The sequence below is a fragment of the Rhodamnia argentea genome, chromosome 1 (assembly GCF_020921035.1).
Source record: "Rhodamnia argentea isolate NSW1041297 chromosome 1, ASM2092103v1, whole genome shotgun sequence".
In the NCBI taxonomy this organism is placed as follows: Eukaryota; Viridiplantae; Streptophyta; class Magnoliopsida; order Myrtales; family Myrtaceae; genus Rhodamnia; species Rhodamnia argentea.
The window spans coordinates 22,345,943-22,371,600 of record NC_063150.1 but is presented as its reverse complement, the minus strand read 5'-3'; the positions used below and the strand labels follow the sequence as shown (position 1 = coordinate 22,371,600).

Genomic DNA, 25,658 nt, shown 5'->3' with positions numbered 1-25,658 from the left:
TCTCTTCCTTAACAGAGGAATTCTCCATTTTCAACTCAACGACCCTTTTTCTCATTCGTAAAATTTTTGTTGACACCTAATTTTGGCGATCCTATATTATTATTATTATTATTATTATTATTATTGTTATTATTATTATTCGTTAAATAAGAATACGTCTAATTTATTTTTGTTTTATTGCAAAATAGAAGAAGTGAAAGCCCATCTCTCTCTTTTATTCTTTTCTCTTCAGCCCTTCCATACATGAACATCTCTCACCCTCACGTCCACTCACCTGCACACACTCACGTCATTCACGATTTCACCGCACACTGCATGAGGTCTCTCACCAAAACACGTCCACATCAAGCGGGAATCACGCCCATCCGCACAAAAAACTTGGGGAAGGAGGCAACGCGCATAAAAGGAAGGAGAGAGGGCAGGCCCTAAGTTGGTTCGGCGACCCCAAAAAAATAGAGAGCGAACAGAGAGGGGTTGGACAGAGATAAAAGTGCAGGTATTCGAGAGAACATCGAGGGAGCTCCTGTGAAACTTGGTGAAGTTCGTTCGTCCCTATTTTGTCAACCAGGTAAGTTCATTTTTCTTTTTGTTCTTCTCTGTAGCATTTTATGCCGACCGAGCTTGGCATTTTCTCGTCTACGTCTGCATAATGTCCTCATGCGCGAATGGTAGGTGTCTTCTTTTGAGCTTGGTTGTCTTCTTGTACCCTCAAAGAAACCCCACGTCCCTGCTAGTTTAGTCCACCTTCATTAGTTGCTGACATGTCTATTTGTTGGTCTCCTAGTGTGAGTCTGTGCACTCTTTTCGTTGATGTGGGTTTGGAGTTTTAGTTTAGCGGCAGTCTGGTCCCTTTTGTGTTGGTGGCGACTGGACCTTTTTTTTAAGTCGCCTTCGTTAGACGGTTGGCCGTTGCGGGTTGGCTACGTCAGTTTTAGGAGAAGACAATAGATCGTGGAAAGTTGTCTCAACAAGGTGCAGCTCGTCATTGGACTGTTGCCACCTGGGAAGGTCACTGCGTGCCCCATTCTTGATCGACGCGAAGGTAGAACGCACGATGAGGAAAGGGCCAAACGGCTAGTCAAGAGAGCCGTTGCTTTGAGCTCAATGTGACGGAAGTTTGGACGACGTTGTTTCTACGGTCCATGAAGATGAACGTGAGGTTCGACAACTAGGTGTTGGACTCGCGGTCGACTGGTGAGCGTCCCGTTCCGTGGAAAGACCAAGTGAGTTCGGGTTTAGTTGGCGCGAGGGCAACCAGAGGCGATGCGAGCCCGAAGTGAGGCGATGCAAGCTTGGGCAAATGCGATGCAAGCGTGAAACGAAGGCGACGCGCGTGTGAGTGGTGCGGCGCACGAACACGGACCAACGACGAGGCCCGGCGTGAGCAAAACTCGGCGGCGACGGCGAGATGAGCGGATCCTGGCGGTGCGGCGACGCGGGCGAACGAAGGTTGTTGGCGTCGGATTGGCGTGGCGTCGTCGTCGGAGTCACGGAGCGAAGACACAATGAAGAAGACAATGAACAGTAGCATTAAGGCCATCCCACGTTTTGGCGTGGAAGAGAAAAAAAAAAAAAAAAGGGAAGGCTAAAGGAGAGATGGATTGGGCTCGTGTAGGTTTGATTGCTAGGCGGACTGGGCTGGTGAAGAAAGAATTAAAATTATTGGGTCTGGACTATGTAAGTGGGCTGGCGTGAAAGAAAAAGAAAAGGAGCTGGGCCTAGGCTATTTTGCATCTTGCGAATGGGCTGATGAGGAGTTGGGCCAGAAGGAAATTTAGGCCTAGTTCAGTCAAGAAAAGGAAAAGTGGGCTTGAGCCCTTTTGTGCCCACCCGGCCCGGGTCTGGTTCTCTCCCTCCGGCCGGATCAGGCCCGACGACCGGATTCGGGTCCGGGTCCGAGAACTTGACCCAGACCTGGTTCCCTTTAATAATAAATAATAAAATAATAAAATAAAATAATAAAAAAATTCGAAAAAATAATAAAAATTCAAAAAAAAAAATCAGAAAAATTTCAGAAAATTAGAAAATTGGTTTCTTTGACCTTTTTACCCCTAATGTGAATTTTTAAGCTTTAAATTGGTGTTGATTGAGGACCGATGTCTAGTCCGGTCTGATAACTATTGTAATTCGACCTTCGAGTCGAAATTGTTTGTTTAAATATCGCAATCATAGATTTGGTCTGCATGCGCTTATCCTGATCTTTATATGGCATATTTACCTGATTAAGTGTTTACAACACTGTCTTTTAAAAAAATTGCCTATTAATCACTTTTCCTATATGGTAGGTTAAGGATAAATAGGTAATTGTGCGAAATGACAAAAAAACATTATGCATGATCATTTAGTTTTGGTTAGATACCTGATGAGCTTAAAATGATATGCAGAATGTGTGGTCACCTTAGGAAATATCAACCGGTTAGGTACCGAAAGGGCGCTAATTTTCTAATTAGTGTAAACAAGTCCCCGAACTTAGAAACTCTGGTTGCGTAGGAATTGAGATAACCCTCCCGTGTCTCGATTGGTTTCTAGCTGACCCCAATAGGCTAGTGGCGACTCTTAATAGCATTTTAGTTTGCTAATCAGTAAAAAGAAATCCAATGTCACGCGAGGTAGGACTTGGGAGAGTCCACGCCATTGATCTATGGCAATACCTCTAAACCCCGCCGGACCCTCTCGGGGAAGCCGAAGGCAAGGTCGCGACAATTTTGCCGTCTCAATCTAGAGACTTCCTTTTTTAATTCAAAGATCTTTTTCAAAGCTTCTTCATGTTCCACACATAATTCTTCAAAAGGATCTTCATCATCAAGAATAGGATCCGAGCAAAGCACTTCACCTTCTTTAGAATCAGATTCAACCATTAAACAAATATGTGCGAGTTCTTCATCATCGCTGTCTTCGCATTCGGCATCATGTCAAATCTATGCTTTTAGAGCCTTTTTGGACTTCTCATACTTGCCTTTCTTTTTCTTTAGCAAATGACAATTTGGTTTGATGTGTCCCTTTTTCCCGCATTCAAAACAAACAACATCCGTACCTTCTCTCTCTCTGAAAGTCTTCTTTTGATCGGCTTGTTTGAATGGCTTTTTCCCTTTGAATTTTCTTCCCTTCTTGGCCACTTTTCTAAACTTCTTTACCATGCAAGCAAGCTCTTCATTGTCCTCTTCATCATGTTTAGAATCTGAAGCATCCAAATCCATGTTAGATTTTAAAGCAATCGCCTTTTTACCTTTTGTATCCTTTTCTTTGTTGACTCGTTCCGTCTCGTACGATCGTAGAGTGCCAACAAGTTCATCAATGGATAATGGTCTGATTGTTTGACATTCTTGAATGGATGATTTGATGTAGTTCCAATCATCCGTAAGTCCTCGAAGAATCTTGCAAGCCTCGTATAGGTTCGAAACAAAAGCACCTTGCCTTGCAAAATCGCTTGCTAAAATTTGAAATTTGCCAATCATATTAGCAATTGACTCATCGGGCTTCATTTTGAAGGCTTCATTGTCACTTAGCGGAATGCTAAGATTTGTTTTTTTTCACTCTGTCGGTTCCTTGAAATTTGACATGAAGTTTGTCCCATATCGATTTTGCTGATTCTTGCTCTGCAACACAATTATATAAAGGAGTGGATAGCGCACAGAAGAGTGCATAAACAGCTTTGGAATCGAGTCCTTATCTTTTTGCTCTTTTCGTATTCGATAGAGTAGGAGCATCAACATTGTTCCCATTTCAAGAAGTTTCAGCGGTGGTAGGATTTACTCCTTTAGTCACGACATCCCACATAAAATTTTCTAATGCCTTGAAGAACCACTTTTTCTTATTGCACCAACGTTGTAATCCTTTCCATCGAAATAATGAGGCTTGTAGTCTAACTATGCATTACCCGATCCTGAAGAAATAGTGCTAGACATGATAGATCGTTAACTCAGAAGTAAAAACACTTCAAAATATTGAGCAACCTATTCTGATATCAATTGTTGTATCTAGCAATATCACATAGAGGGGGGTGAATAGGTGGTTTTAAACAATTTTGACTAGAAAATGCGGAATTAAAATAATCGAGTCAAAATGTACATAGAATCCGAATATGTGCGGTTTATAATTCCGAACACAAGTATACAATTTTTGGGTATTCAGATTTAGAATATGAACACTGTTATACAATATTCTATCAAACACAATGACAAGAGTTTAGAGATAGAGAATATTGCACACGACGATTATAGTGGTTCGGCTTAGATCAAGCCTACGTCCACTCTCCTACGCCGACAATCGATTGGCCGGATTCCACTAGATGAATCAATGGAGGTTTACAATAAGTGATGATACTCTCTTTGATAGACCACACTATCCTTTATCAATCACTCTTACAAAGCCTCTCAACGATTGTCGTATAAAACTCACGAGGATAAGTATGAATCTAAATAACTCTATCACCTTCGAATTTATTATTCTAATCCTACACCGTAGTAGCACCATAGATCTCCTTTTATACTCCTTCACCCCCAAGCTAGCCGTTGGACAGGTCTTCAAAGGATTGCTCTTCAATCATTAATTGGATGCCATCAATCTTGATTGAAAGAAACAATATCTAGATAGATTTGGTGATCGTTGTTACAAAATCTGAACCCTTCAGATTCAGCCGCCCATACTACTAAATCTTCGGTTTCCATAAGTGGAGTTCTTCAAATATGGAAGTTTTCTTGTCCCATGGAAGGTAATTTCCAATCAAGGATATTCTATCAATCATACTATAGAATAATCCTATCAATCAAAGATTATAAACTTTCATAAATACTTCAGCAGTAATGGACATATGTCGGGCATGGGTCTTCAGAATCTGGAATCAATATATCTCGCAGCTTCTGAGCAATCTTCAAAAGCAGACTTCAGAACTAGAAACAATTTTCTGAATCTAAATACTTCATTGTGTCTGAATAGTCTTCATAAATGAAACTAGTCTTGAGAATACATAATGTAGATGTAATATCTTGAGCTCCATCTTCTGGTCCCTCCAAGCATATTGGCGATTGCGGCTCTACTTCATTCTTTACCTATCTAAGGTCCTTCCAAGCTTTATCGAACTTCCCGTTATAGACTTGTTCACCTTCTACTTAGGTACCCCACACTTGTAAACACCTCTACGCTCAATGCCTTATTCACCATTGATAGATAGCTCATAACCTTCGGACGTTCTGTTAATGCTCCATCTGCATAACGACTCGTGCTTCTTTTACCCGATTCTACTCAACCAATAAACACATTAGTAGTCTTTGATTATTTTGTCATTTTCAAAACATCATAAAAGATTTTCTCTAACTCGCTATAGGTATTGCTAGTGGATGGATGCTAGGTGTTGACCAACCGTTGATTCTACACCCAGCTTCATAGTAAGACCGCTGCTGATGTGGGGGATGTGGAACATCTCAAGTGAGATGTTAAACCGAGCATGCATGTGGATGGGGATTATTCTTCTCTCGTTAGAGGTTTGTGTAGCTTCTCTCTTATTATTAAGCCGATAGTATTGTCTTGGACTTGATAGTTGTCATGTGGCACTTGAATCAAATATTACTGTGACAACGTATGCCGAGGAGGCATGCAAAAGTGTTGCCATTGCATTCATCATAGGAAAGGTTCCAGATTGTAGTACCATAAACGTTTACAACGGAACCCTAAGATCGAAGTTGAGGGTTTATAGTTTTAGCAATGCCAAGCTCCTAGCTACGGCCTTGGGAAATTGTGCAGCCGCCGATTGCGGGGCAAGTTTTTCCTTTTTTTCAAAGTAAGGATGTGAATTGGAGGCCTACATATGCATGTTAATTCTCAAATAGTTGAAATGTCTTTTCTTCTTGAAATCTTTAATTTTCTTTACACGAAAATTTGGTTGATTGATGATATTTTAGATTTTAGTCTCATCTTTTAGCATGAAAATATTGGCGGGATGACATTCTAAAAATTGTATATTCTAGATCTTAACTTTATGACGTGTGTTAGGTCATCTTTTTAGTGCGGGTTTTGATCATTGCTTATCTTGCGAATGCTATTGCATTGACTCTCAAGCAATGTGCACTAGTTATTCTTATGAGTAACATCACGTGTTTAACCACGAGTGTATCGAATTGTGCAAATGGTCCGCTTAGGGCGAGGTTAAGGTTTCACCTAGGAGTGTTATAAATGCCATAATATGGGGAAATCACTCAGATGAATATCTTGATATCAATCATGTGATGGTTGACACATCGTCTGGTCAATACCCCGTGCATGAACTCCTTAAGGATGATGTGTGGTGAGAAAATCGTCTTTGGGTCGATAGATTTAGTCGGTATTATGGTTTGACTTTTCTGAATTGTAAGAATCTTTGTTTGCCGAAGGTTGAATGGATAATTTATTAAAGACTTCCGAAAAGCAGTTGCTCTAACTAATGGAACCGGGGGACCTATAGCTACTGGTGGTATTGCCCGAGCCGCCTGCGATCACATTCATGACTGGGTGCTTGGAACTCCAGAGGTAATAGTGGTTTTTAACCTCATTCAGCTCATTAGTTTGGCTTGTTTTTTCTAAGCTCTTGTGACGTCACTTCTTAGGGAACTTGGGTTTGCATGGGGGTTTTCTCGGATGGTTTGTATAGCGTTCCGAATGGACTTATCTTTTCCTTTTCGGTAACTTGTCGCAACGAAGGATGGACTATCGTGCAAGGTATAGAAAATTCTATCTTCATCATTCTCACTTTTCACCGGCAAATTCTATCTCGGAATTGTTTTATCTTGCACTTCATCTCTTCGCATTGCAATATGGTATATCACTCCAATCTTTTCATCATAATCGGTTTCTCGAAACTTAGCGGCCTACTTAGTCTCTTTCCACGGTCTTGATGTAGGTCTCCCGCTTGATGAGTTCTTGAGGAAGAAGATGGATTCAACAATGGAAGAACTTATGAAACAACACTTGCTTAATGTTGCCTCCGTTGAACGCTCTCTTCGGAAGTGTACTAGTACATCTAAGAAGCGTAGAACTTGAAGCCCTCACCACCACCAGTCCCCTTCCCAAAAGTTCCGTTTGTTTAATTTCACCGATATTTAAACACTACTTTTGTGCTTATTTTACCGGAAAGTGTAAAATTTAGTTTTGGGATGTCTTTATTTTGCACCTAACTACAAGAACTCGATTTAAGAAAGTGTGTTCACTATTTATTTGCTAGACCACTTATAACTAGTCGGGTCGACTTTGGGATATCACAAATTCCTTCACTTAAAGTACCAATGTTTTTGGACCAAAAAATAAGTATCGATGCTCTTATTGGTGCCCACTCCTATCATTGAGGACTCAATCTACCCTTAGACCATGCATATGATAATGGCGGTCTAACTCTAATGCCATTTATTATGATTCGGCTTGGTTCACATGTGTTCGTAGGGGTCACACATCCGTTAACCTATGGATGTAGTCTAACATGGTGTATGTAGATAAGGTGGCTCGAATGTATTGTTAGGCAATCTCCCAATTGTCACTAGAGCAAATAACCACCGGAGGATTGCCCTAGTGGCAACTCTTCTCATTTGGGAAGAGAGAGATGGGGGGTTCAAATCCCCATCTTCGAAGAGAGTGGGGAGGAAGTGGGTGAGGAGGGAGCAGAGTTTCACAACCTACATATGGTACATAATGCATACAGTATGCCTTGAATATCTTGTATAACTGGCGACAAATATGGCTTTCTCATATGTGAGAGAGAGAGAGAGAGAGAGAGAGAGAGAGAAAGAGAGAGAGAGAGAGAGAGAGAGAGAGAGAGAGAGAGAGAGAGCCCAAGACGTGGTGGCGAGGCAATTTCATGGCTACAACATAACATGGCTTACCACATAAGTAGGATAGTATTTAGGATTCTTGATAAGAATGAGACCATCCAAATCTTTCCCATATGGTTTTTTTTTTTGGTAAATTAATGAACAAAATCGTAATGTATATATTTCCCATATGGTTGAATCCTACACATTCAACTAAATTAGATATTACATAGTTGAAATAGTTAAAAAGAAAGAAATGTCTTGATTGGACATATAACTTTTGAAAAGCACACGACGTTCACCCAAATGAGCAGTGTGGGTAGAAACTTTTATAGAAGATTAAAGTCTTACAAAGCATCAATCAATTTAGAGTGCGGGGGCATGCGCACGAAACAACACACTAGGACATCGAGAGTTTGTGAAAGTAAAACATGCTAGCCAATATAGTCAATTGCAGCTCAAAAGTTCCAAACGTAATGCTTGATAACTCCATACAAAGTGCTCAAAAGTCAAGTACTTTGTACTCAAACATTTATGATATTAGAGAAAGAGGCGATATGTATGATATTAATTGAGGAAAAAAAAGGTCACTTAGCGGTCGTTTGGCATAATTTTCCATCGGCGGTTCAACTTCGAAATAGGGCGGTGCAGCTCTTATAAGGTGTTTACCAAGCGAGTCGCCGCTGCAATAGCCTTTAACGAATTAATCCACTCAACTTTTTAAGTGTTGCGGTTTGAAAATACATATTTCCAAACACATAAGTCGCGCATTTCACAACATAGTTATAGTTTGACCACCCTTGCACTTGACGGGGACTTTTAGAACTGTGGGAAAGACTAAAGCGGTTTTGTGGAATCTAGTGCTCACCGTCCTCGTTTGAAAAAAAAAAAAAAACCTATTGGCCATTGTTTTGACAAAGAAACAACACGCTTTGATAGTATAATTGCCATTGAGCTATTGAATTAACTAACAAGAATTCCAAAAACCCATCTTTAATATCCTCTCTGCCAAGATTATGAAATAATTCTCAAATGTTGGCGAAGCACATCATTTGAACTTATAAATTGCCGAAGTTTGAATGCTATCCATCCGAATATATGAACAGAGTTTTCCAAACGAAAGAAAACTCAAGCTCAAAAGTGATTGTTTACACCTAAATTTCGAAGCATGTAGGAACGATTTCATCATCCCCATGAAAGTTGCAAGTTTCGTTTGTAAATCCTTGGACTTTCAATTCTTAAATAGCCAAAGAATTGGCATTTCTAAGCGGCTTTCATTGTACCCATAAATACAGTAAACTCTTCCCGATTGAAATGTTTATACTAACTACAAGTTATTTTCTTCAATGTTTACTTATTCTGATGATAATCGTTGCCCGTGCCATAAGTTCCAGGTGTAATTGAATATAATTATTATTAGATTATGTCTATTTGATAAATAGGCGATGCAACGATCCCCATTCGCGATGAGACGACCTCATAAGAGGGAAAACTATTAATGAAGTCATAAATGTATTGCAATTGTGCCTATCCAATTTTAAATCCTTTTTTTTTTGGTCAATTAAGTCTTAAACCTTTTGCATTTACGCAAATTCAGTTCTTCATACCAATTTTGGCTGCAAATCGTTGACTTGAACAATTTTTAATAATATTTTAATATTTTTTGAATTTTTTATTTGTTTTTTTTTTTCTTTTTTTTTTTTCTTCCTTTCCTTCTTTCTCCGGTCAATCGACGAGGTTTGATGACCGGCCAAAGTTGAGGGGCGATAAGGTCGACCTCGCCGACCTCCGGTGATGCCTGTCTTCATTAGCCACTAGCCGGGGCGAGCCTCACCCAGATTTGGTGTCTCCCTACGGCGGCGAGATCGAGTCTTGCTTAGCCATGGCGAGGCTAATCTCTCTCTATGTAGCACGCACGGACACCGACATGCGGCACACGACATGACATTACGCGCTTTGTTTTTTTAAAAAAAGAAGAGAATTTCAATACATTGGGATACGTTGTATATTAAATGCATATTTGAAAATATACATTATAAATTGTCATGTACATATAAAAATTCAACGACGAGTTTCTTCTTTTTCTTATGTTAGGGATTCATGATTAGGTTCTTTGTGGGCTGGCCTGGTACATTAATTTTGGGGTGATTTGGTATATGATTTAAGTATACTGTTTTTGATAGATTTACATTTTGAGCTGTAATTTATTAAAAATACTTAAAAGTGCCCTCTAAGTGTCGAAATGAAGTGTTGGGATGCTGGACTCGTGTGTCGCTGCTATGAGTAGAGTGCTAGCCATGTATTAGTCGTATGTCGAAGAGTGTCCGACACGACATGAAAGCCCTTGGAGAGTGTCGGTGCTTCCTAAGTCTTGCCCAACGATAGAGAGGCTTGACCTCGCCCTCGTCGACCCTCACCTCTAGTCGATCGCTGGACCTTGGCTATTGGCGGGAGGAAAAAGGAAGGGAAGAGGAAAAAATCAAATAATTAAAGAAAAAGCAAATAATAAAATATTCCCTAAAATTGTCTATATCGGTGCCGGCCGCGCTATATAGGATGATTGGCCCTCTGCGTTAGTGATTTCCGGTTAGAATTAATTAGATGGACTGAATTAACATAATACAAATGATTTAGGACTAAATTGGCCAAAAAAAAAAGTTTATAACTGAATTGGCACAATCGTTATAGGTTTAAGATTTTTTTTTATAGTTCGCCCCCTCCTAATACGCATAATGAACTTAAAAAATAGACATTCCCACGGATTATCGTGGCTTAGAACCACATTTCTCACACCGCTTTCGCTCCTTGTCCACTTGCAATACGAGCAAAAGTGCGGCATCTCAATCAAGCAAGCGATCACCTTTGCCACAAAGTCCGACTCTCTCTACAAACTTCCACTGTACATTCATACTCCCATTAAAGGTTCAAGGGTGGAATGCGTCGAGATGAACCTTCCAAGCTGAAACTTCACTTGGCAAATACCGGAAGAAAAGAAAAAACATGTACTCGGGCTGGTCGCATTGAATCTTATAACCCAAGATCATTCACCATTTTCTGATAACTACACTAGATACTAATCAATTTAAAACTATATTGTAAAGAGTCAATAGCACAAATCGGATAACTACTGAAGCATGAAAGAAAGTGGTGGCAAAAGAGAAGCCAAAGATGTCACCAAAGCGAATCATTATCTAATAAGGTGAATCTACCCAATTAAGAAGAAACAAGAATCACAATAAATATGCGCTAGATAGAGCTCAAGGGCGGTTGCAACAATTTTATATCATTTCACTGGTGAAGTCAAAACCAGAACACTAGAGAATGTTCATTATCAAGTGTTCTGTTGAAAATAGTCGTACCTGGATTGATTGATGTGTAGATGCTGGGGATATGAAAGGAACCAGCATTAGTTTAACTCCATCTACTTGAACAAAAGTTGATCTGACCAGAGGTTTCTTAAGCAATGTTGAAAGGCGGTTCATTGTAGTAGGAATGCCCCGAGTAGGGTGGGAAAGGATTCCTAAGCAGTAAAGCCAATTCAGTATCAAGACCCATGTATTTGAAAGATAAACAAAATCTTTGAATGATAAAAACACACAGTAACGAACAGCATCATATCAACATTTTCAATCAATAAATTCTTCATGCTCAAACCACAGACACTTTCATCTATGGTGGTGAATCATCTTTTTCCCGATATCTTCAATGTCAATGGAGCAAAATTATATATGTACCTCGATGTGGGACAACAACTTCAACATCCCCTCTCCCATGCAAGCCGAATTACGAGTGATACGTGAAATTTGACTAATGGGGATGGATGCACCTTTGCGAAAGGAACTATACTAACTCTGATACCATGTTATAAAGTCTAACATAAAAGCTTAAATTGATAGGTGAAGGGAGACCACATGAATATAAAGAGCATATAGGACCCGTTGTCAAGCGATGTGGAACAACAACTACTACACGTAAGACCCATTGTCGGGCAATGTAGAACAACAACTTCAAGACTTTCCAGAGCAATATGAAGAATCAATCAACATAAAGAGATTTTGAACCGGAGGAAGTGATAACAGGAAAGCTTTTTCAAAAGATTGACTGAAATCGATAAAATTGACTCGTAAAGATTACGTAGGGGGACATCCTTTATATAGATATGACTCCTTTTGGAACTAAGATAACATAAAACGAGATAATATAAATCAAATCAAATCAAATCAAATCAAAATAGAAATCAAATCAAATATTGCGATCGGATATATCGCAACGTTGCCTAAAATCGAAAAATTGCCCAAAAACCTATCTAAATAACTCCGAAGCATGAAAATATGACATCAATCATAGTAACACTGTGGGTATTGATCAGCGGCCTGTTTCCATGCGACCGACCAAATTTGAGCACAATCCGAGCTCCCCGGCCCCAAGTGCGAATTAGCGGTGGAACCACCACGATTTCTGGCGATCACGTTTTTTCAGGAAATCACGCGCCAGCTGTTCTACATCAGATTTGGATTCCGGAAACAAAGATCTTGCCAAATTGGAAACATTTAAGTTCATCATTTGATGCCATGCACTTTTAGGAGAGCAAGTACATTGAATTTTAGTATGTGATTCAATAGTTGGTTGGCCGTTTTCTTGTTTTGAAGGAGATGACCGGAGGGAATTTGTAGGAAATGCTTCACCAAGACATGATGGACGAGAATGACTTTTTCATTCTAAGCTAGTGTATATAGGCTTGCATATCTTTGCCATAATGACTTTTTTTTTTTTTAATCTTTCGTGTAATTGCAACCTGCGTTATGGTTTTCAACCTTGGTTAAATGTGCCTAAAAGTATTAGGTCTCTTGTGTAGTCTCTTTATTGTTTTATGACATTGAACAAAAATTAGTAATATTTTCCTGTGAAGTTGTGAATTACGTAGGTGTGGATTTTAGTGTTAATTAAATGCTTGTATATTTGAATATTGTAACCATGTAGAATGTGGTTTTGTGGAAATTGTCTTAAGAAAGAGTTCATGCAAGGGCTAGTGTTGGTATGGAATCCGTTGATTATGTCAAGTGCATATGCAAACTCTTGTTTCCTAGTTGTTAAAATTGGCGGTTAAGTTGCTAGCACACACTCTTTTTTCTTAATGGGATATGTGCATCGGAAATTCTAAAACTTGTGATGAAAGGGCAATTGAGTTTTAAAACTTGCAAAAAGTGCAATCAAGTTCAAAAACTTATCAAATTGATGCAATTGAGTCCTTCCGTTAAGTCCGTCCAACTTGACCGACAGAAAATGTTGAACCTTACTTTTTTTAAATATTTTCTCTCTCCTATGTGGCACGGACATAGCTAAAACACGAAATTTAAGGCTAAAACGATGTCTTTTTGGTCCAATATGATTTCTAATTTTATACTTAATTAAAATTTAAAAAATGCTAGAAATTAAAAATATCAAAAAGAAGAAGAAGCTAGAACCACTTGCTACTAACGGAGATCGTAACTATAAGAATCCTAAGGTAGCAAAATTCCTTGTTGGGTAAGTTATGACCCGCACGAAAGGAGCAACAATCCGGGCAATACACGGGAGAGAAACTCAGTAAAATAGATATGTCCGTGAATTAATGCACTAAGAGACCCTATTAAGCTTGACTATTCCTTGGGATTGGCGGGCATCCATTCTTTCTACAATAAAAGACTCCATGTTTTGTTGTAGAGTTGAAAGATTGATGCTAGTGTATCTAGAGAATTAGGGTCAATTTAGCAACGATTATCATTCTCCGATTCCGTTCTAAAAAAAAAAAGAGATGAAAACATATTTGATAATGATTCTGATTCTGATTTTATTCTTAGGAATAGTTTTAGAGCAAAAATAAGAATAACAAAAAGTTGATTCTGGAAAAAATAATCACTTTTGAAAATCACAAAAAAGAACAAGCTTTCGATTTTTTTTAATAAGATTAAGTCCACATGGACTTCTGAACTTTAAAAAAAAAATAGATTTGAAAATTTACCAACAACTAATTTTTTTTAGATACAATTTTCAAAATTAAATTTAAAAATAAGCTTTAAAATTTAATAAAAAATTTCAAAATTGAAAAAAAGGGGTCAAATAAAAAAATAAATAAAATTGGGGGGAAATTTTAAAATTTTAAAAAATTAAACCTAAAAAAATTAAAATTTTTAAAAAAGATGAAAAATTTAAAAAAAAAAATTCTTGCCACCTGGTTATTCTTCGAAACAGAAAATTTGTGATGTTCAAAATGCGTTTCTATCCGAAAATTGTAATTTTGTACATTTATCAAATGCATTTTGATTATCTGAAAATTATCCCTGGAACATAATTAGAAAATATGATTCTAATCAAAATTACTTTTTTGGATAAGAATCGTTGTCAAACAGGCCCTTAGCTTATAGGCTATAATTAGAGATGGCATTGTTTATGGTATAGAAGTTCCTATAAAAATGGGAAATGCCCTACTTATGAGTGCGGATTAAACTATTATTTTACATAATAAGAATTTAATGAGGCTTCCCTACTCAACTTATCCCATAATGTGCATGTTTGGTCAATTATTCTAGCTACTCCCTTACTAATCTCTTTCGAATATGTTTATTCGGCGATGGTGAGGTAATGGTAGACGTGGTTTTGGGCCCGAGCCGGATCTAGGTGAGGGTCGCTGGCCCTCGTTCGGTTCTGGCCAAGGGCTGCAATTGGGAGGGGGCCATGAGGCCCTCACTTGCTATCGGCGAGCGCCGCCGATCTCTAGCCGGGCTCGGCAACCCCAGTTAACCATTCCCTCACCATCGCCAGCTCATCTCGGCCGTGGGTTTTAGCTTCTTCTTTTTTTAGCATATGTTTTTAGTTAATCTAAGTAAAATCTATATTATAAATCCTATTTGGACCAAAACGATGCCCTTTTATCCATGTCATCTTCACGTAGGAGAAAGAAAACATTAAAGAAAAATCCATGTGAGCGATTTATGTTAGCCAAGTTAGATGGAGCTAATGAAAAAACTCGATTGTACCAATTTAACAAGTTTTAAAACTTGATTGTACTTTTGCAAGTTCTAGGAATTCGTGACAAGTTTTAGGACTTCCATTGAACATACCCTTTTCTTAATTAATGTACGTTTTCCTTTTGTGTTTTGGTTCAATTTGTTGATGTTAAAGTACAAAAAAAAGGGACATTTATTTTTCTTTTTTTTTCCTGTTGATATCCTTTATTCTATTTCGATTGATAACTTTTTCCTATTAAAATACATATGTATAAAAAGAATTGAAAATTTCCAATTTTATCGCCTCAATTCACCAAATAAAAGATGGGATACAAGAAAATTCATGTATCTCAAATGATATTCTACAATCTTATTCAAATTAAAAATCCAGACTACCAAGCGCATCCTTAAGGTTTCGTGGGAATTCTAAAATATTCCTCGAATACATATATTCTAGAATATTCTTGTAATATCAGTAGATGGTAAATGAGAGCATTGTATCTAATAGGTGTCTCCACCTCTTTTAATTGTCCACAAAACAAATTGGGTCACATCACCATCTGCACCTCTTGCCTGAAAAAATAATGAGCTGTGAAGTAGGGTCCCCATCTCCTTACGTGCCCCACTAGCAATTTGGCGATCAACTTAGTCTCTAGTTCGAAAACCGCATGCTTGTTCTTCTTCTCGAATGAGCTCTTCTTGCCGCTTCAGAGCAACAGCCTCTTGATAGGCAACTTCAATGTTGTTACTACACGAGACAGTAATGCAACACAAAGAGCAAATGATACATACATTTTATGTCAAATATACTTAAGACATCATAAGAATCTACAAAAAAGTATACATAATCCACTTGACAAGATAAAAGCGCATTATAAGACAGATATGTGAATGGAATAACCACCAAACCAAAGATCGTTATAAAACATTGATCTAAGTCCAACTTGCAAAGCTGCAAATTCCAATCCAATCACAAAGAAGCATTCTACGACCTTCGAAAATAAAATTTCTTATAGGTCAATCTCTGTGTGCTCCCAACAATAATGTCAGCAGTCCAGTAAGCTCGGAGACAATTTTTCCCATATTTGCAAGAAGAAGCTATGCAGCCAATATTAGTACAAAGTAATAGTAGCTAAGAACATCAAACATGCTTTTTCTTTGACTTCTTTTCCTTAAGATTAGCCCCACGTCTCGACTTCTGATTAGCCCCACGTCTCGACTTCTGATTAACCCCACGTCTCGACTTCTGCTCGCTTCCAGCCACCCATGCTTCTTCTTCTTCTTCTCGAATGAGCTCTTCTTGCCGCTTCAGAGCTTGTTCTTCTTCTCGAATGAGCTCTTCTTGCCGCTTCAGAGCAACAGCCTCTTGATAGGCAACTTCAATTTTGCTACTACACGAGACAGTAACGCAACACAGAGCAAATGATAGATACATTTTATGTCAAATATACTTAAGACATCATAAGAATTTACACAAAAGTATACGTAATCCACTTGACAAGATACAAGCGCATTATAAGACAGATATGTGATTGGAATAACCACCAAACCAAAGATCGTTATAAAACATTGATCTAAGTCCAGCTTGCAAAGCTGCAAAATTCCAATCCAATCACAAAGAAGCATTCTACGATCTTCGAAAATAAAATTTCTTATAGGTCAATCTCTGTGTGCTCCCAACAATAATGTCAGCAGTCCAGTAAGCTTGGAGACAATTTTTCCCATATTTGCAAGAAGAAGCTAACCTAATCATCGTGAGAAAGGAGTTGGAGGGGTATTTAACAAGCAAAGAAAAGAGTGGCTTCAGATAGGGACAAAATGATGGTGTTTTAACCATGGTAAGGAATCTGGACTGGCCCTCATCACCATGTATTTCCAGGTGAAGTTAAATATCTTTTAATAGATCCTTTGCCACGCTGGCTAAAGCCTCCACAGACATTGTCAATTATCCCTAGTGAACTCTACATGTGCTTCTTCCTATTCTCTTTGATACATATGTTACAACTTTAGCATCATTGTTATGTTAGCAAAAGTTGTCTCTCCCTGAAAGACGAAAACTAAGTCCGTTCACAGAAATATATCTGTTTCATGGCAAACAAGCCAGAAAGACAACTACAAGAAGAAAGAACCTGAAAATTCCTGCACAAGGAAATACCTGAAAATATGTGCAAGTACAAAAATCTCCACTGTTCTTCGACCCAATTCTGTCAACCGCCTTTCGTCACGCTCAATGGAATCCTTATTGAAGTCCTCACGAGAATTGCCATCCTAAAGTTTTATTGGACAGTTGCAGAGCCATGACTTAGGTTGAAGACCCAAAAAAATTATGTATTTAATGAAATAGCATGAAACAATCAAACAGGAGAACAGGAAGGAAAAACATGAAGTTGATCATACACATGCTGATCTGCCCATAGTGCAAACTTTTAAATAGGAAAAACTTATAAGGCAAACCTATTATGTGCGAGTGTAAGGATTTCACACCACAAAATTTCGTCTGACAGCTTGACCAGTCTTCTGATCAAAACTTCTTAGTACAGAGTTGATCATACACATGCTGATCTGCCCATAGTGAAAACTTTTAAATAGGAAAAACTTATAGATGGCAAACCTATTATGTGCAAGTGTAAGGATTTCACATCACTCAATTTCATCTGACAGCTTGACCCGTCTTCTGATTCCTACGCTCACCAAAATGACCAATGAAAATCCTAGCTTGGACTTCCTATACTAATAAAAGCAGCCTCTCATTTATAGAAGAGAGAGAAAAAATTCACATGTCTCATTCAAGTAAATGTTGCCTTCCAAACTGTCATGTCATAATAAGAACATGATGCAATTAGAAAAGCAAGGCAAGACATCAGGATGCAAAAACCAACAAGATCCAACCAAGAGGCGGGAGTTAGAGAATGAGTCGCTCTGAATGAAAGCTATTCATGACTGGACCAACGACATCTAAAGAAAAGCACTTTGCCATACAAAATGCAGTTATGGTCCAATTAATAGAAAACTAAATGCTGCCATCTCATTCGCACTCTTAACATTCTGCAGCCATTCTTTGTGGTTCCCTATACCATATCAGCGTAACAAACTTGAGTAAGACTTGCCAGCTTACGTTTGTTTGATTTTGAGGACCCTTCTCATCTTTTGGAGGCAGAGGTTCCAAGGCGGCCCTTTCAAGCAGTAATAATACGTCATCCACCAAAACAAACATATCCTTATCCACCGAAACAATGGGAGCCGGCATTTCATCAGGATCCAATACTTTTGTCCTCCCTTTCTTACATTTGCTTTGGCCTACGAGAGCCTTCAAACCACTATACAAGGAATCCATAACCAAAGTCGAGGTAACTTCTTTTTCTATGAAAAAGTGTTTCACCACAACTTTGAGAATCACATCCATTTTCTCTTTTGACAAATCGCATCTAGCATTTTGGTCAATTCCCAACCAGAAAGCACGGAAGCTGCAAAATCATGTATCTTCCCATTAAAATAGGCAAATAACCTCACAAATCAGATTTCAACATACAAACTACCATTAAATGAAGATTTGAATACTCAACAACGGCTCCAGCGAGTCCTCAACTTCATAACTCTGAGAATAGTGATTAAAACAATATACTAGTTGAAAAATAGTACTAATAACAGCGTACCCTGACCATCTATCCTTGTCCTCGATCAGCTTCCCAAGCTTGCCCCTCCTCTCTTCGACAAAACGTCGGCAGATTTGCTCAACATTAGTCAAGTACACACCAACAAGTTCTCCCCTGAATTGAGAATCCAGGCAACGGAATGGTCGATCTGCTTTCTCCCTGGTAATGATCAAGCAGGGTTAATCAGATGATAAAAGTAAGTGTTCGCTGGGCTAATTGAAGCTTAATCAGATGATGAAAATGAATGTTCGCTGGGCAAATTGGAGCTTAATCAGTTAAAGGTAAAAGTAGGTTACGGAAGTTCGAAGAAAAAAAGCAGCAATCACTTCAAAATTAAGATAACAGCATCCTGATCTTCGTGACCAGCCAAACCATTGGATAGGAACATAAGGCAGAAGACTCTCATATGGAAATTGGAAGGTTTCTCAACTAGTCACTCCTAAAGAATTTCTAAAAGCACGACTTTTCATGACATACACAATATCACCAAGGTACGATTTTTTTCTACCTTTCAAAGACAGGACTGACTGGGTGTAGATGCATGAGTAAGTCCAACGAGCCAACAACGAATTTTAACTGAGAAGGATGAAATTATCACGTGAGAACTTCACAATGTGGATAAACTAACCAATTATCATGATCCAACATGATAATTGGTTATGTGTGTGTCTTTATTTATATAAATTGCTTATGTATATATATTAAAAGATATTAAAAGAGAAAAGAAAACAGAATCTTCAACTGCCAGAAAAACCATACACATGTTAAGCCAGACATCAATCCCTCGTCAGCTTAAAAACTAGCCTAAAAATTATATGTATCGAGGAATTTTTAAATTTAGAAACCTTAAAAAAATAAAACTGCACAAAGATTGTATTAGGGAATCAACAGATACTAGTGAAAACAAAGCAAAATCAAATCGCGCTATATACTTCACAGCAGAAATTGTAATATTAAAAAAACGATTAAAGTGCAATCAATTTCTAAGGAGGGTTCAGATGATTATGTTAATCCAGACATCAATGCCTTGTCAGTATAAAAACTAGCCTAAAAATGATATGTATGAAGGAATTTTTAAATTTAGAAACCTTAAAAAAACTAAACTACACAAAGATTATGCAGGGGAATCAACAGATATTAGTGAAAACAAAGAAAAATCAAATCGCGCTATATACTTCACAGCAGAAGTTGTAATATTAAAAAAAAGATGAAAGTGCAATCAATTTCTAAGGGAGGTTCACATGACCTGAATGTAAGAGACCATAACCAGACCACCCTCTTCCACAAAAATAAAAGGGACAAGGGGAGACAGAGAGAGAAACAGTAAGAAGCAGCTATGAACACTAGATCATCGATTAACTTACCAAAAAAAAAAAAAAAACACTAGATCATCAACTCTATGACATTAAATCAACTGTTTTAAGTCCTTCATGTGACATAGGGAATGTCAACACGCATCCACTGATTATGACTTTCACACGCAAGTACAGACAGAACCAAATACTGGCACTTTAACTAGGACAGATAAACTCAATTCCAACCCCACAACTACTAGTAAAAGTGCATAATTAGGCAACTTGAAATTGATTATAAAACATTTTGGGCTTCAAATAGATTCAGAATCAACCATAACTACATCTGTACAAGAAGAATTCCCTTCTTGAAGAAGTAGCTTAATTTTGCAAAACAACGTGACAACCACGCCACTTGGCACAATTTAAATGGCGTAGACATGACAACAATATTGATGAGTCACACACAACAAGGGAAGAAAATTCTGTTTTGAAAAGTGACTAAGATGAACCTATGCAGAAAAATCTCTCAAATGAAGAATAACATAAATGGAACCATTATATGAAAGAGGAAAATGAAAATAAAGACCTTATGACTTGGACTTGAGCCTTTATGATAAGGGTGCCAGCATCAATAAACCCATCAGACACTTTCGACAATTCCATAAACTTTTTCCATCCCCAATCATGCTCCTCCTTCCGAAATCGATGTAATGTATCTGCAAAACTCGCAGCAAGCCAGTTATTGACCTTGGTAGGGTCAAAACTTCAGTAAATGCAACTAAACAAAAGTAAATCAACCCACCGGAATATTTCGATTTCTTTGGATCTTTATTCACCACAGCAATTGTAAATTGTGCAAAATGACTCCATCCTGCACAAAGTAAAATTATTCTTATACAAAAAGAAATCTTGACCGTATCATAATGAGATATACAAAACTATCATCAAATGTATTTAAAATTGGAAAAAGTGGTGAACCTGGAAGAAGTTTGTCATGATTGTGAACACAGAGAAACAAAGAGAGATGGTTGCAGCCATCACAACCTTGGGGATATATTAAAATATACCTGCATCGCAAAGGCAAATTATCAAACAACACAACCAGATCATTAAAACTTATCTGCCTTCATGAAGTTCTAGGAAATTATTTGGTAATACAACCAAATACATGCAGACTGAAATGCGATTCTCATCCTCCGAGACAATTTCAAACTTGTTCTGAATGTTCCAGTTCAAGTACACCTTAAACAAAAACAAAAAATCAAGCAACTAGGAAAAAATTAATTATCCTTATAAAAGAGACTCGGATAATTCGAATCAAATTATACAACTTCATCTTCAAAGGGGACTAGTTAAAATGACTGCATGAAACAAAGGCCCTCGTATCTTTCACATTACATACAAAACAAACTACCAGTTCACAGAAAAACATAAGGGCATGTGCGGATAGAATTTTACTTTTTGCTTTTCACCTATTCTAAATCTCATGTCGGACACAATTTGACTTTTTCTTAGCCCAAAGCACTTGAAACTTCCACAATAAAAAAATGTTGGCACTTCTTGACATTTGTATAATATGTTAGATTGAAGGGGGAAAGCACAGTTCAACCAAAAAAAGGGGAAGAGGGAAAGAAGACAAAGGGGGGTTGAAGCAAAAGGAAAAGGTTGCTTTTTGCTAGGTATAACCACATACTGCGTAAGCCCACTCATCATTTGTGGATGCTAAGATAAAGCATTGGATGTAGAGAAAAGCATTTTAGAGGACATAAGGAATTGGAAGGCTAAAAAGACAAGCAAATAACATAGGATACTCATCAACTGTTAAAACCGGGCATAGGTGATGAGAAAGAGCGAAATAAACAGTCCATATGATATGACAGGATATTTTACTTAAAAATACTTGTGTACAAGATATGGAAGAAAAGTTAAATGCAGTACATTCCTAGACACAACAATATTAATCATGATGAAGTAGGCAAACTAAGGATGTCAGGAACCATTCCTATCTTACAACATAAGGTAGATGGCATGACCAACATCTAGTTAATGTCATCACTAGCAATTAGTTTCCCAAAAGCCATTGACTAATATTAGATAAAGAAACAATCTACTTCCTTCTCATTTCCCGAGAGAATACTAGCGTCATGCGATTGCAGAGAGTGACACTTGTCTGCGTGGAATTCCAACCCGCGGGGGCCCACACCACATATTCGATTGATTCATGAACTAGGTATCCCTATCAGAGCTGGAAGGTTCTTACCCCCACTTTCTGTATATCAGAAACGAAACAGTTTCCCAAGGGAGCAAGAAGACTGAATTTCACAATATGACAAAGACCAACATGGGCATTTGAAAGAAAGAATATCATGCCATCTAAGTAGAAGTGACTAGATTTTTACTACAACAGCTACAATCAAATTCTTCCAACTAATCGCGTAGGCATCACAGATCTTCTTCCTCCACTGTGTTCCATTAAGTGTCAAGTCTTCAGTAAAACCTAAGTCTTTTGTGACTCAATCTTTCCAATAGAATACAAAAAAAGCAACTCGTACAGAATTAGTTCAAGAAGACGAACACAATCACAGCCAACTTCCATCTACTATAAAGAGTCATACCATTTATAGCCGCCAGCGTCAAATACATCACTACGAAGTTCCCTTTTATTAATCTGTGAAAATTTGTCTATCGTCCATGTATGTTTTCCATACAACTCGGAAGGTTTTGGCCCTACAACAAAAAGAGAGAGAGAGAGAGTCCTTCAACAAAAGCAACCATAATACGTATAAGTACCTGAAACAAAGAGCAAGATGAGACTACATCCCCTAAGAAAAATGCCCGTCATCAGAATTAATGACATGTTCCATCATTAAAAAGATGTTGATAGACAAGGTAGAGAGAGGCAATCCTCAATCCGAGTGGAAGAGGGAAGAAGCTACAGCATTTATCTAGTAAAAATCATCAAAAGCTACTGACCAATTAGCCAAAACTTTTCAAATTTCTGGACTTATTGAGAAAAGAACTTTTCAGATTTATCTACATAAAAAATTCGCTCCTTTTTTGGAAGTTAAAAGTTCTAATTTCCCAACCAAACAGGAAGAATGCGGTTGGAAGCATCAAGAATAATTATCTATCTTGGCATCGTATCCTATTTCAAGGAACTCCAGCTGCAATAATGCCTTCATAGAAAATGGGTATCTATGACTTCATAAAAAAAAAAAATGGATTATCCTCTGCGCAGATCCACACAAAGATTCAACACAACGAATAAATCCAGTCATCGCAAAACTTGAACTGCATCAAAGAAGTCTATTCCAATGTTACAACCCCTTTACCACCCAGCATGCACTATTTTAAGCAGTCTTCTCATCAAGTATTGATCCAGTACATATGCAAATGATAGTGGGTAACTATGACTTCATAAAAAAAAAAAAAAAAAAAAAGAACGGATTATCCTATGCGCAGATCCACACAAAAATTCAACACAACAAATAAATCCAGTCATGCACGCACTATTTTAAGCAGTCTTCTCATCAAGTATCGATTCAGTACATATGCAAATGATAGCTTTTGAAGATCTCAAAATCACAGGAAGCCAGGTAAAGACAACATTGAGTCAAAAGAATTAAAGCTGAAGAAGTAAGCACACCACCATCCTCGTCGTCGTCGTCGTCAGTATCCCAGTATGGAGGCGAAGTCGATGGGGTTCCCTTTTCCACCTGCTCTGAAGATCGCCATTCCGCCAATGCTTTCCCAGATTGAGAGCTCTGAGCACTCAAAATCCCCTCCTCAGACCTTCCCACTCCAGACTCCTCCGTTGCAACGCCAGCCATTTCTCGCAATCAAACACTCCTCTTCCACACCGGCTCAACTCTTATTCCTAAAAAGAGAAATTTCAGTAATTAAACGAAAAGAGCGTTGAAAGTCAAAGCTTTGAAGCAACACTTTTACATTGCAGAAAATCATTTTAGCTATCCACACATATTCTTCCATATAAAAAATAACTACTGGAATAAGAAATCCAGTGTCTAACAAATTAGGCGCTGCAAATGTCAACCAAACCTTTTTGAAGATTGCCAATAGATAATGCCCGCAAGAGAGAAAATTTTGAAATCCAAAAACAATAGTAACTTGATCCAACACATACTATCAGCCCAGATGACATCCATTTCCAGGCACACGCCAAAGGCAGCCGCAGAAACAACCTCCTTCCACGACTTAAATCCTCTCATTTCTGGGAAAACCCACGCGAACCCGTAAATCCAAACACTAGACACCCTAAACCTAACGGAAAGGCCATTTCCACGATTCGACAGGTGCCCAGGAAAACCCTAAACAAAAAATCAGGCAGGAGAACGCCGAACAAGAATTGAAAATCGCCCGATTGACCCAAATTGCATGATGCCTAAAACCCGCAACGCGCCCAAAACCAGCCGACCACGCGAAACGCAGAGATCGACGGCCAAAACGGCCCTCGAAGCCCAATCCGAATCAGAATCACGGGCGGCACGCAGAGGTCGTGGCGGGGGGGCGATTGGGGGAATCCATCGAAAACGGAACGAAATGGAAAAGAAGAAAAAAACAACCGAAGCGATTCTCGCGGACAGGGCCACGGCGGCGCAAGATTGAAGGGCTTGTAATACATACTAACCTTAGGCAAAAGACCCGGGGGGTGGGGATTGGTGGAGGGGGGCGGGGCGGGGGGGCTTTTGGGGGAGACGACGGCAATTCGGTGCTCGAGAGGTTTAAGTGAGAGAAAGAGAGGTCGTAGGAGCAGCGCAGGAAGAGAGAGAGAGAGAGAGAGAAGACCGAAGGCGGAAATGCGAAGCTCTAGAGAGAGAGAGAGAGAGAGAGAATCAGATCTACGCAGGAGGAGGGGGGAAATGGGAAGGGAAAGAGTGATCAAGTGCTTTATAGGTGCAGACAGCGCGGAGTGTCGATTTCTCACCAAACCAACCTCCTCTAATTGGCCGCAAATTCTCTTGAATTCTCCTAATTTTAGTTATCTTATTCAGTATTTAATGCGATATTTTTTTTTCTTTTTTTCTTCCAGATGGTTCCCATTTAATTTTTTGACAAACCCCATAATGCAATATATATATATGGCGGGTCTTTAATACTAATTTTTCCTTCAATAAACATGCAGACCTTCTAGTAAAAGAATTAAGAAAGGAAAATTTTTATTCTCGGGGCCTCTTTTTTCTTAATTTCGTTATCCCTTTTTTTTGTTCCCCTCCTTTTAATTAACTAATCCGGTCCGGACGTTTTACTTCTTCCTCGTAAAATACAAATAAATAAATAAAAATTGCATTGCGCTTCGGATTTTTTGAGACAACGTAAGTAGAAAAATGAGAAGAAAAAAAAAAGGGAGAGAAAAAAGAACGAAGGACGAAATAAAATTGGACACCGCGTCGTAGACGACATAATGAATTTGATCGAATGAAGATCAAATTGCTAAAATTATTCCAAATCGATTCTCATCTTTTTTTATCGATTTTGTGAAAAAGAAAAAACGTTGAAAAGTGGAAATTTTGAGCGGGGAAAATTTACGATAATCAGAAAAAAGGTGGTTTTATGTGATTAGGTTTTTTTTTTTTTTTCATAGGGGTCGGTGATAAATGTGGGGGTGAGGAAGGAGTGACCTTATTTCATTTTATTATTATTTTTTTTTTTTGGGTCACAAGAGAAGGGAGGGATTCTCACTTTTGTAGGGCTGGGCTTGACCTGGGCTCGGGGAGATTGGGCCGTGCACTTCGTGGGGCCCACCAGCACTTCCTCCTTCGGTTCTTGGTTCCCCCACCCAATTAGGTTATATAAACAACGCCATCTCTCTAAGCTTATCCTCGATTGGATAATTTGTAATTTATATCGACATATTTGAATGCCTCGTGTGTCGGGATTTCAATGCTCGAATCCGTTATGTCTTACGAATAACCTTACAGAAGTTACGGATAA

The 25,658-nt window shown here is 38.4% G+C and overlaps 1 protein-coding gene across 1 annotated transcript in view; it reads right to left on the bottom strand.

Annotated features, from left to right (window-relative positions):
- The window catches only part of LOC115726647 (TNF receptor-associated factor homolog 1a-like), a 184,028-nt gene extending 159,535 nt beyond the window's left edge, over positions 1-24,493 (bottom strand). Inside the window, exons 1-2 of the mRNA XM_048274687.1 lie at positions 24,355-24,493; positions 23,353-23,583 (exon numbers count right to left, since the gene is read on the bottom strand). Coding sequence (XP_048130644.1) covers positions 23,353-23,536 — 184 coding nt within the window. The 5' untranslated portion in view covers positions 23,537-23,583; positions 24,355-24,493. The remainder of the gene's footprint in view (positions 1-23,352; positions 23,584-24,354) is intronic.
- Positions 24,494-25,658: the final 1,165 nt, after the last annotated feature.